The sequence below is a fragment of the Mobula birostris genome, chromosome 4 (genome assembly GCF_030028105.1).
Source record: "Mobula birostris isolate sMobBir1 chromosome 4, sMobBir1.hap1, whole genome shotgun sequence".
NCBI lineage: Eukaryota > Metazoa > Chordata > Chondrichthyes > Myliobatiformes > Myliobatidae > Mobula > Mobula birostris.
The window spans coordinates 106,735,445-106,748,352 of NC_092373.1; the positions used below are offsets into that span (position 1 = coordinate 106,735,445).

Genomic DNA, 12,908 nt, shown 5'->3' on the forward strand with positions numbered 1-12,908 from the left:
GACCAAGAAGTCAAGGAGCCTTGTTCTTAGGAGAGGAAAGCTGGTTGACTTTCATTTCACCCTTTGTGGAGAGGAGATTCCATCCATTCAGGACCAACCAGTTAAGAGCCTCAGGTGATGGTACACAGAGGAGCTGAGAGACACCAAGAGGGTTCAAGAGACAGCAGAACAGATCAGCAGAGGTCTGATGTCTGTTGACAAGTGTGGCTTGCCTGGCAAGTTGAAGTTGTGGTGCTTGCAGTAGGAACTGATGCCACGGATAATGTGGCCGCCAACTGTCTATGAAGTGGCAATGTCCCACGTTGAGGCAATGGAACGGAAGATCAACAAGTATGTGAAGAAGTGGCTTGGAGTACCGAGCAGCCTCACCAATGTTGCAATCCACAGTAGCCAGACAAAGCTTACCATCCCAGTGCAATCCCTTGTTGAAGAGATCAAGGTAGCCAAGGTAAGATCATTCTTGATGCTTCGAGACTCAAAAGACCCTGTCATCAAGAACACCCAGCCAGATGTGAGATCAGGCAGGAAGTGGTCAGCCTGTGTAGCAGCTGATGAGGCAGAGTCCAGATTGAAGCACAAGGAGACGGTTGGGGCTATCCAGCTAGGCCACCAGGGACTTGGATGGACAACCCACAAGTGGTGGTCATCTTCTACAGGTAAGGAGCGCCGTGAGCTTGTAATGCAAGAGATACCAGAGGTAGAAGAGGAGAAGAGGTTAACTAAAACAGCTGGCCTGGCCAAACAAGGGGCTTGGACCTGGTGGGAAAGTGTTGAACAATGACATCTATCTTGGAATGTTCTGTGGCAGATGGAACCACTCCGCATTTCTTTTTTATGCAGAGCAGCGTACGATCTGCTCCCAACACCTGCCAACCTCAGCACCTGGTATGAAGATAAGACAGACAGGTGTGCTGCTTGTGGCGAGAAGGGAACACTTCAACATATCTTGAGTGCATGCAGAGTCAATCTTTCCAGCGGCATGTACACTTGGAGACGTAACAACGTTCTCAAAGTTGTAACAGAAGCGGTTGAGCAGAGAGTACTACAGCACAACTTATCTCATGCCCCATGCTGCACAGAACATCGCATATCATTTGTGAAAGAAGGCTCCAAGTCAAGGGTGTACAGCATAGGCTCATGATCAAGCATACTTTCTTCAGCCAATGATTGGTGTGTCAAGGCTGACCTGGAGCAAATTTCCTGGAGCAGTTTCCCGGAGCAAATAGCTTTCACAACATTGCGTCCAGATATAATCGAATGGTCTGACAGCAGTAGAGAAGTGGTTATTGGTGAATTCACAGTCCCCTGGGAAGACAACATCGATGAAGCCCATGAGCGCAAGTTAACCAAATATGCAGAGTTAGGATCAGAGTGCAGAGACAGAGAGTGGAAGGTCTCATGCTATCCATTCGAAGTAGGCTGCCGTAGGTTTATTGCGTTCACTCTCCAGAAGTGGCTGCGTGACCTTAGCTTCACTAGAAAGGAGATCAAGTCAACCAGCAGGGCTGTAGCTGAGGCAGCAGAGAAAGGATCAGCATGGGTGTGGACCAAGTATGTCCAGAGGGGCAGATAGTCAGACAGTGTATACATATCTTGCAAACCCTTCAGTAGTTAAATAGACACCTGAAGAGTAGACTATCTGTTGGATGGAAGTGACCAACAACTCTGATAGTGGCAGATGCCAAGTTTTTGAGCTCACCAGTGGGAGGTGGTGCTTTAGCACTGCTGGCCCACCACCTCGAGGGAGTCTTGATCATAAGCGGGCCGAAACTCCTGAAGACAGGTGGCAGATCAACTGATGATCCCGCTGGTGATAGTACAGGACAGTTAACATCTTAGTCCATGTGTATTTTGTAACTCAAGAGCATATCAAAAGTTTCTTTGGATACACAAAGTGTAAATGGATACCGGACCACTGGAAAACAATGCTGGAGAGTAGCAATGGTGGACAATGAGATGGTGCACATACTGAATAAGTATTTTGCATCATTCTCATTGTGGAAGACACTAACAGTATGGTGGAAGTTTCACCTGTCGGGGGTATGAAGCATGTGAAGTTACCATTACTAGGGAGAAGGCTCTTAGAAAACTGAAAGGTCTCAAGGTAGATAAGTCACCTAGACCACCCCAGGGTTCTGAAAGTGGTGGCTGAAGAGATCCTGGAGGCATTAGTAATGATCTTTCAAGAATCACTAGATTCTGGAATGGTTCCGGAAGACTGGAAAATTGCAAATGTCACTCCACTCTTCAAGAAGGGAAAGAGGCAGAAGAAAGGAAACTATAGACCAGTTAAGCTGACCTTGGTGGTTGGGAAGATGTTGGAGTTGATTGTTAAGGACGTGGTTTCGGGTTACTTGGACTTCAACTACTGCACAGAGTCTTGTCATCTTCAGAAGTTTTCTGATGACTCTGCCATAGTTGGATGCATCAGCAAGGGAGAAAAGGTTGAGTACAGGGCTACGGTAGGAAACTTTGTCACATGGTGTGAGCAAAATTATCTGCAGCTTAATGTGAAAAAGACTAAGGAGCTGGTGGTAGACCTGAGGAGAGCTAAGGTACCGGTGACCCCTGTTTCCATCCAGGGGGTCAGTGTGGACATGGTGGAGAATTACAAATACCTGAGGATACGAATTGACAATAAACTGAACTGGTCAAAGAACACCGTGGCTGTCTACAAGAAGGGTCAGAGCCGTCTCTATTTCCTGAGGAGACTGAGGTCCTTCAACATCTGCCAGACGATGCTGAGAATGTTCTACGAGTCTGTGGTGGCCAATGCTATCATGTTTGCTGTTGTGTGCTGGGGCAGCAGGTCGAGGGTAGCAGACACCAGCAGAATCAACAAACTCATTCATAAGGCCAGTGATGTTGTGGGGATGGAACTGGGCTCTCTGACGGTGGTGTCTGAAAAGAGGATGCTGTCCAAGTTGCATGCCATCTTGGACAATGTCACCCATCCACTACATAATGTACTGGGTGGGCACAGGAGTACATTCAGCCAGAGACTCATTCCACCGAGATGCAACACAGAGCGTCATAGGAAGTCATTCCTGCCTGTGGCCATCAAACTTTACAACTCCTCCCTTGGAGGATCAGACACCCTGAGCTAATAGGCTGGTCCTAGACTAATTTCCTGACATAATTTACATATTACTATTTAACTATTTATAGTTTTATTACTATTTATTATTTATGGTGCAACTGTAACGAAAACCAATTTCCCCCGGGATCAATAAAGTATGACTATGACTATGATAAAGTAGGCCATAGTCAGCATACTTTCCTCAAGGGAAAATCTTGCCTGACAGATCTTCAGGAACTCTTTGAAGAAATAATCTCCTAAATTACGGAGAAAGGTTGAACAAGTTAGGTCTTTATTCTTTGGAATGTGGAAGGTTGAGGGGGGACTTGATAGAGGTATTTAAAATTATGAGGGGGATAGATAGAGTTGATGTGGATAGACTTTTTCCATTGAGAGTGGGGGAGATTCAAACAAGAGGACATGAGTTGAGAATTAAAGGGCAAAAGTTTAGGGGTAACATGAGGGAGAACTTCTTTATCAGAGAGTGGTAGCTGTGTGGAACGAGCTTCCAGAAGAAGTGGTTGAGGCAGATTCGATGTTGTCGTTTAAAGTTAAATTGGATAGATATATGAACAGGAAAGGAATGGAGGGTTATGGGCTGAGTGCAGGTCGGTGGGACTAGGTGAGAGTAAGAGTTCGGCACGGACTAGAAGGGCCAAGATGGCCTGTTTCCGTGCTGTAATTGTTATATGGTTATATGGTTAAATAACAAGCAAGATAGATAAAGGAGAATTGGTTGATGTTGTTTACTTGGATTTACAGAAGGCCTTTGACAAGGTGCCACACATGAGGCTGCTCAGCAAGCTGTGAGCCCATGGTATTACAGGAACGATTCTAGTATGGATAAAGCAGTGACTGATTGGCAGGAGGCAAAGAGTGGGAATAAAGGGAGACTTTTCTGACTGGCTGCCAGTGACTAGTGGTGTTCCACAGAGGTCTGTGTTGGGACCTCTTGTTTTTACATTGCATGTTAATGATTTGAATGATGGAATTGATGGCTTGGTTGCAAAGTTTGCGTACGATATGAAGATAGGTGGAGGGACAGGTAGTTTTGAGGAAGTAGAGAGGCTACAGAAGGATTTAGACAGATTAGAAGAATGTGCAAAGAAATGGCAGAGGTAATAGTGTTGAAAAGTGTATGGTCATGCACTTTGGAGAAAAAATGAAAGGGATGACTACTTTCTAAATGGAGAAAAAATTCATAAAACTGTGGTGTAAAGGGACTTGGGAGTCCTTGTACAGGATTCCCTGAAGGTTAATTTGCAGGTTGAGTTGGTGGTGAGGAAGGCAAATGCAGTGTTAGCATTCAATTCAAGAGGTCTAGAATATAAAAGCAAGGATGCAATGTTGAAACTTTATAAAGCACTGGAGAGGCCTCATTTGGAGTATTGTGAGCAGGTTTGGACCCCTTATCTAGAAAGGATGTGTGCTGAAACTGGAGATGGTTCAAAGGGGGTTCACAAAAATAATTCCAGGATTGAATGGCTTGTCTTATGAAGAGCATTTGATGGTTCTGGGCCTGTATTCCCCAGAATTCAGAAAAATGAGGGGTGACCTCAGTGAAAACTATCAAATGGTGGAAGTCTTTGATAGAGTGGATTTGGAGACGATGTTTCCTAAGGAGGGAGAGTCTAAGACCAGAGGGCACTGCCTTGGAATAGAGGGTTGTCGTTTTAGAGTGGCGATGAGGAGGAGTTTCTTTAGCCAGAGAGTGGTGAATCTGTGGAATTCTTTGCCAAAGGCAGCTGTGGAAGCCAAATCTTTATGTATATTTATGGAAGAATTTGAATGATTGTTGATTAGTCAGGGCATGAGGAGATATGAAGAAATTGGGGCTGAGAGGGAAATGGATCAGCCATGATGAAATAGCAGGGCAGGCTCGATGGGCCAAATGGCTTGATTACGCTCCTATGTCTTATATTCTTAGTTGATAATTATGTTATTTAGGTTCATTTATCATTGGAAAGGAATCTCAATGTAACCTAAAAGAAATTGCAATCTTGTGATTATCGGTCATTTAATTTTATCTTGTTCTTCTTTCAAACTCAAGGACAAATCAGAGCCTCCCTCTTCTCCTGTTTCACCTCTGATTCAATGCTCTCCCCATCTTTGGGCATTCCCTCTCCAAACTCCGCTACTGCCTTACAAATCCATTATCACAATCTCCCCAGTATCAGCATTACATATTTTTTCTTTCCCACATTTTTTAAACATGGGCTCCAGCGCCACAGTGGTCAGTGACAGAAGGGCACTATGTTCTCTGCAAATATTAGATTGTTGTCAAATCTTCCTTTCACTGGAAGACGAGGTTCGGGAAGAGCAAGGGAGTCCTTCAACAAACCTATCATCTTTTTCTTCATCAAAGTTTTTGTTGGGGGCAAACTCCTTGCGGGAGACCACAACCCCACCCTACCCCTCTCTGCACCACGTCTAATAGGAAGTAAGGCTGTTTTTGTGATAACGAGCTCGTGTTGATATCAGCCACTAGATTTCAATTTTGTGAGAATACTAAATCATCGTTGGGGATAGTCGGAACAACAAGATATAGTTCGGTGCATGAACCACCGCAATTTGACCGGATTGGTACGGTAGGTATGGGTTAGGCGTAACTGACGTGCTGACGACATGCATACAAGGAGTGGGGCGAAAATATAACTCCGATTCTGCACGTTCCAGGTCACACTGCAGAGAATCTCAGCAGCGGACCAGCAATGAAATGCTTCGAGACGTCCCCCTACGGGAATACCCCTGAAAGCGTCCGGGCCGGGGGCCGGGGCGTTCCGGCCAGTAACTGACAGCCTGTCGGCCAATCCGCACCGGGAGGTGGGGGAGGGAAAGCAGCAGGTGGGGCATCCAGGAAGTTCTGCTCCGAAAGACAAAGGACGAGGCCATAGTGGAGAGGACTGAGCGCGGTCGCTAAAGTCTTTGTTGCAATCATGGCAGATATGGCCAGAGGTAACGTGGAGGGGATTCGTTGGGTGAACTGAGGTGGTGGTGTTGCCAGAGACTAGTGACAGCACTGTCTGTGACTCGGGTCAGTTACTCAGCCTTGATTGAATGTTTACAGCTACCTGTTGTAGGGGGTCTATCCAAAACGTTGACCGTACCTTTGCCTCCACAGATGCTGTTTAACCGGCTGAGGTCCTCCAGCAGGGTGTTTTTTTTTGCATTAAACAAAACAACCTTGTTAATACTCAGGAGACATCATTGTTTTCTCTGCGGCAGCAAGGCGCATTAATAGGCGAAGGCTGAGGAACATTATCTGGCCCTGATTAGATAGATATAGGAGGATCTTCAGATGCACCTCTAGGTCTTGCACTATTCTGATTTGAGTATTATTTTGCATCCTAATGTGAAGCACTCTCCATTACGCGTCTCAATGTAACCAGGGCTGTGCTTGCCCACTAAGGCCGTAACTCAAAACGGGAGCAAATGTTACAGGTACCAGAAATCTGAGACACCAAAATGTTATGTGTTTTTTGTGATAACAAAGTCCCTTTTCCATTCCGACCCGTCAGTCTGTTGACTCCTGTACAACCATGATGAGCCCACTCTCAAGTTGGAGCAGTAACACCTCTGCATAGCCTCCAACCTAATAGTATAAACATCGATTTCGTTAACTGACCGTAATTTCTCTCTCCCCCCTCTCTCTTTTCCATTCCCCATTCTGATTCCCCTCTTACTCCTTCTAATCTCTTTACCTGCTGCCCATCACCTCTCTCTGGTGCCCCAACTCCCCCCATGGTCAATACTTCTTTCAGACATCACTTTACCTGTTCCACCTATCACCTCCCAGCTTCTCACGTTACCCACCTTCTACCTCACCTGGTTCCACCTATCACCTGCTGTCTTGTACTCCTTCCACCTCCTTATTCTGGCTTCTTTCCCCTTCCTTTCCAGGCCTGATGAAGGGCCTCTGCCGGAAACGCCTCTCTATAGAATGCTGCCTAACCTGCTGTTCTCCAGAACTTTTTGTGTTTGTTCATTTGGATTCTGTCAGGTTATGGGATTCCCAAATCTGTATCTGACAATCTGACTTGTTCTCTGTGTAAAAATGACCCAGTGCATCTACTTTAGTAAAGCAAGTCTGTGAATTTAGCTTAACACTATCTTTGAGGTTTTCAGCCAATGTAGATACAATTCAATATGCTTTGCTTCCATTGACATTGAGATATAGCAAGATGGCAGGTGTATCATTTACATCATAGAACAGTACAGGCCCTTTGGCCCACAATGTTGTGCCGATCATTTAACCTACTCCAAAATCAATCTGTGCCTTCGCTCCCAGAAGTCCTCTGTTTTAATGTCACTCGTGCCTAAGAGTCTCTTGCACATCTCAATGTATTTGCCTCTACCACCACTCTGGCAACGTGTTCCAAGCACCTACCACTCTGTATTAAAAAGAAAATCCACCTCTGTCATCCTTCCCTTACCCCTATAAGGTTTGCTAGTGCTGCACGGGGTGGAGGGGGTGGCATTTATTTCATAAAACCATAAGACCATAAGACAAAGGAGCAGAAGTAGGCCGTTGGGCCCATCGAGTCTGCTCTGACATTTTATCATGAGCTGATCCATTCTCCTATTTAGTCCCACTCCCCCGCCTTCTCACCATAACCATTGATGCCCTGGCTACTCAGATACCTATCAATCTCTGCCTTAAATACACCCAATGACTTGGCCTCCACTGCTGCCCGTGGCAACAAATTCCATAGATTCATCACCCTCTGGCTAAAAAAATTTCTTTGCATTTCTGTTCTGAATGGGGACCCTTCAATCCTTAAGTCATACCCTCTCGTACTAGACTCCCCCATCATGGGAAACAACTTTGTCACATCCACTCTGTCCATGCCTTTTAACATTCGAAATGTTCCTATGAGGTCTCCCCTCATTCTTCTAAACTCCAAGGAATACAGTCCAAGTCGGACAAATGTTCCTCATATGGTATCCCTCTCATTCCCCGAATCATTCTAGTGAATCTTCTCCGTACCCTCTCCAACGTCAGCACATCCTTTCTTAAATAAGGAGACCAAAACTGCCCACAGTACTCCAAGTGAGGTCTCACCAGTGCCTTATAGAGCCTCAACATCACATCTCTGCTCCTATACTCTATTCCTCTAGAAATGAATGCCAACATTGCATTCGCCTTCTTCACTACTGACTCAACCTGGAGGTTAACTTTAAGGGTATCCGGTATGAGGACTCTCAAGTCCCATTGCATCTTCGAACTTTGAATTCTTTCCCCATTTAAATAATAGTCCGCCCGTTTATTTTTTCTGCCAAAGTGCATAACCATACACTTTCCAACATTGTACTTCATTTGCCACTTCTCTGCCCATTCTTCCAATCTATCCAAGTCTCTCTGCAGACTCTCCGTTTCCTCAGCCCCTCCACCTATCTTCATATCGTCAGCAAACTTAGCCACAAAGCCATCTATTCCATAATCCAAATCGTTGATGTACAATGTAAAAAGAAGTGGCCCCAACACTGATCCCTGTGGAACACCACTGGTAACCGGCAGCCAACCAGAATAGGATCCCTTTATTCCCACTCTCTGTTTCCTGCCAATCAGCCAACGCTCTATCCATGTATGTAACTTTCCCGTAATTCCATGGGCTCTTATCTTGTTAAGTAGCCTCATGTGTGGCACCTTGTCAAAGGCCTTCTGAAAATCCAAATATACCACATCCACTGCATCTCCCTTGTCTAGCCTACTGGTAATTTCCTCAAAAAATTGTAATAGGTTTGTCAGACAGGATTTTCCTTTAAGGAATCCATGCTGAGTTCTGCCTATCTTGTCATATGCCTCCAGGTACTCTGTAACCTCATCCTTGACAATCAACTCCAACAACTTCCCAACCACCGACGTCAAGCTAACAGGTGTATAATTTCCTTTTTGCTTCCTTGCCCCCTTCTTAAATAGCGGAGTGACATTTGCAATCTTCCGGAACCATGCCAGAATCCATCGACATTTGAAAGATCATTGCTAATGCCTCTGCAATCTCCACAGCTACTTCCTTCAGAACACGAGAGTGCATTCCATCTGGTCTGGGAGATTTATCTACCTTTAGCCTATTCAGCTTCCTGAGTACTTTCTCTGTCGTAATTGTGACTGCGCACACTTCTCTTCCCTGCCACCCTTGAGTGTCTGGTGTACTGCTGATGTCTTCCTCAGTAAAGACTGATGCAAAATACTCGTTCAGTTCCTCTGCCATCTCCTTATCTCCCATTACAATTTCTCCAGCTCCATAAGACCAAAAGACACAAGCAGAATTAGGCCATTTGGCCCATCAAGTCTGCTCCTCCATTGAATCATGGCTGATCCTTTTTTCCCCTCCTCAATCCATTCCCTGGCCTTCTCCCTGTAACCTTTGATGCCGTGACCAGTCAAGAACCAATCAAGCTCTGCCTTAAATACACCCAACAACCTGGCCTCCACAGCTGCCTGTGGTAACAAGTTCCACAAATTCACCACCCTCTAGCTATATAAATTTATGTGCACCCCTAGCTATATAAATGGGCACTCCTCTATCCTGAGGTTGTGCCCTCTTGTCCTAGACTCCCCCTCCATGGGAAACATCCTTTCCACATCTACGCTGTCCAGGCCTTTCAACATTCGAAAGGTTTCAGAGAGATCGCTCCTCATCCTTCTAAGTTCCAGCGAGTATAGACCCAGAGCTATCAAATGTTCCTCGTATGATAACCCTTTCATTCCCAGAATCATCCTTGTGAACCTCCTCTGAACCTTCTCCAATACCAGAACTTCTTTTCTTAGATGAGGATCCCAAAACTGTTCACAATACTCCAGGTGAGGCCTCATCAGTGCCTTACAAAGCCTCAGCATCACAGCCCTCCTCTTGTATTCTAGTCCTCTTGAAATTGCATTTGCCTTCCTCACCACTGACTCGACCTACAAATTAACCTTTAGGGTGTTCTGCACAAGGAGTCCCAGTCCCTTTGCATCTCAGATTTTTGGATTTTCTTCCCTCTTAGAAAATAGTCTGCACATTCATTTCTGCTACCAAAGTGCATGACCGTGCATTTTCCAACATTGTATTTTATTTGCCACTTTCTTGCCCATTCTCCTAAGTCCTTCTGCAGCCTTCCGGTTTCCTCAACACTATCTGCCCCTCCCCCATTCTTTGTATCATCTACAACTTGCCAACAAAGCCATCTATTCCATCATCTAAATCATTAATATACAGCATAAAACAAAGTGGTCCCAACACCGACTCCTGCGGAACACCCCTAGTCACTGGCAGCCAACCAGAAAAGGATCCTTTTACTCCCACACGCTGCCTCCTACCAATCAGCCAATGCTCTAACCATGCTAGTAACTTCCCTGTAATACCATGGGCTCTTAACTTGTTAAGCAGCTTCATGTGTGGCACCTTGTCAAAGGTCTTCTGAAAGTCCAAATATACAACATCTACTGCATCCCCTTTATCTATCCTACATGTAATTCCCTCAAAGAATTCCAATTTTCCCTTAAGGAAACCGTGCTGACCTTGTCCTGCCTTGTCCTGTGTCACCAAGTACTCCATCACCTCATCCCTAACAAATCACTCCAACATCATCTGATGTCAGACTAACTGGTCTGAATTTCTGCTGCCTTTCTCCTTTCTTAAAGAGTGGAGTGACATTTGCAATTTTCCTGTCCTCAGGCATCATGCCGGAGTCCAATGATTTTTCTTGAAAGATCATTTCTAATGCCTGCACAATCTCTACTGCTACCTCCTTCAGAACCCTAGTGTGCAGTTCCTCTGGTCCGGGTGACTTATGTACCTTTAGGTCTTTCAGCTTTTTGAGAACTTTCCCTCTTGTAACAGCAACTGCACTCACTTCTCCTCCTTCACACACTACAACATCTGGTATACTGCTAGTGTCTTCCACAGTGAAGACTGATGCTAAATACTCATTTAGTTCACCTGCCAGATCCGGCTTCATTTTCTAACGGTCCTATACCCACCCTCATCTCTCTTTTATTTTTTACATAGTTGAAAAAGCTTTCACTATACACTTTGATCATATTTGCTAGCTTGCTTTTATATTTCATCTTTTCCCTTCTAATAATTTTTAATTGCTGTCTAGGTTTTTTAAAGCTTCCCAATTGTCTGTCTTTCTGCTAATTCTTGCTTTGTTGTCTGCCCTCTCTTTTGCTTTTACATTAGCTTTGACTTCTCTTATCAGCCACAATTTTGTCATTTGAGTATTTCTTTGTTTTTGGAATACACATGTCCTGCACCTTCCGCATTATTCCCAGAAACTCACGCCATTGCTACTCTGCTGTCATCCCTGCCAACAGCTCCTTCCAATTTACTCTGGCCAACTCTTCTCTCCTATCACTGTAATTTCCTTTACTCCACTGAAATGTCAGACCTTACTTTCTCCCCCTCAAATTTCAAGTTGAATTCATCATATTGTGATCACTGCCTCCGAAGGGTTCTTTTACCTGAAGCTCCCAAATCACCTCTGGTTCATTACACAATACTCAATCCAGTATAGCTGATCCCTAGTAGGCCCAACGACAAACTGCTGTAAAACCCCAACAAACTCACTCTCTTGAGATCCATTTCCAACCTGATTTTCCCAATTGACCTCCGTTTAAAATCTCCCATGACTACCATAACATTGCCCTTTTGACACGCCCTTTCTATTTCCCTTTGTAATCTGTGGTCCTCATCCCAGCCACTGTTGGGAGGTCTGTATATAACTGCCATTAGGGTCCTTTTACCCTTGGCAGTTATCTTCGAATCCTATGTCACATCTTTCTACTAAATTAATGCCATTCTTTACCAGCAGAGTCACACCACCCCCTCTGCCTACCTTCCTATCCCTCTGATAGAACGTGTAACCTTGAACATTCAGCTCCCATCCTTCATCCATGATTCAGAGATGGCCACAACGTCATAACTGACCATCTGTAATAGTGCAACAAGATCATCCACTTTATTTCTTATACTCTGTACATTGAGATATAACACCTTGAGTATTGTATTTGCTACCCTTTTTTGAATCTGCATTTCTAATGCACTGATACTCGCTCTACTGGCTGCAGTTTTGTCCTATCATTTGCCTGCCCTTCCTGACAATCTGACTGCACGCTATCTTTGCTTTTTTACCATCTGTCCTATCCTAAGTCCCTTCACTCTGGTTCCCACCCCCCCGTCAAATTAGTTTAAACCCTTCCCAACAGCCCTAACAAACCTGCCCAAGTGAATATTGGTCCCCCTCAGGTTCGGGTGCAACCCCTCACTTTTGTACAGGTCATACCTGCCCCAGAAGAGATCCCAATGATCCAAGAACCTGAAGCCTTGCCCCCTTCAACAGCTTCTTAGCCACACATTTACCTGCCAGATCATCCTGTTTCTACCCTCACTGGCAACTGGCACAGATAGCAATCCAGAAATTACTATTCTGGAGGTCCTGCTTCTCAGCTTTCTGCCCAGCTCTCTAAATTTTCTCTTCAGGACCTCATTGCTTTTCCTCCCTACGTCATTGGTACCAATATGTACCAAGTCATCTGGCTGCTCCCCCTCCCTCTCTTAAAATGATGTGGACGTGACCCGAGGCATCCCTGACCCTGGCACCTGGGAGGTAACATACCATCTGGGTGTCCCGTTCATGTCCACAGAATCTCCTGTCTGTTCCCTTGACAGTCAGTCCTGTCAGCCCTCTATCTTTACTGCTCCCCTCTTCTCCTTCTTTTCCCTGTGCACCACGGACCCATGCTCAGTGCCACTAACCCGGTCTCCATGGCATTCCCCTGGGAGGTCATCCCAAATGACAGCATCCAAAACGGTATACTTGTTGAAGGGAATGGTCACAGGGG

At 45.2% G+C, this 12,908-nt stretch overlaps 1 protein-coding gene across 2 annotated transcripts in view; it reads left to right on the forward strand.

The window, feature by feature from the left end:
• The first annotated feature begins 5,792 nt into the window (after positions 1 to 5,792).
• Positions 5,793 to 12,908, forward strand: part of LOC140196527 (caspase-6-like) — a 56,485-nt gene continuing 49,369 nt past the window's right edge. The window contains exon 1 of one of the 2 annotated variants that reach the window (XM_072255873.1): positions 5,793 to 6,034. In XM_072255873.1, the coding sequence (XP_072111974.1) occupies positions 6,016 to 6,034 (19 nt within the window). In that variant the 5' untranslated portion in view covers positions 5,793 to 6,015. The other variant, XM_072255874.1, reaches the window with a different exon arrangement.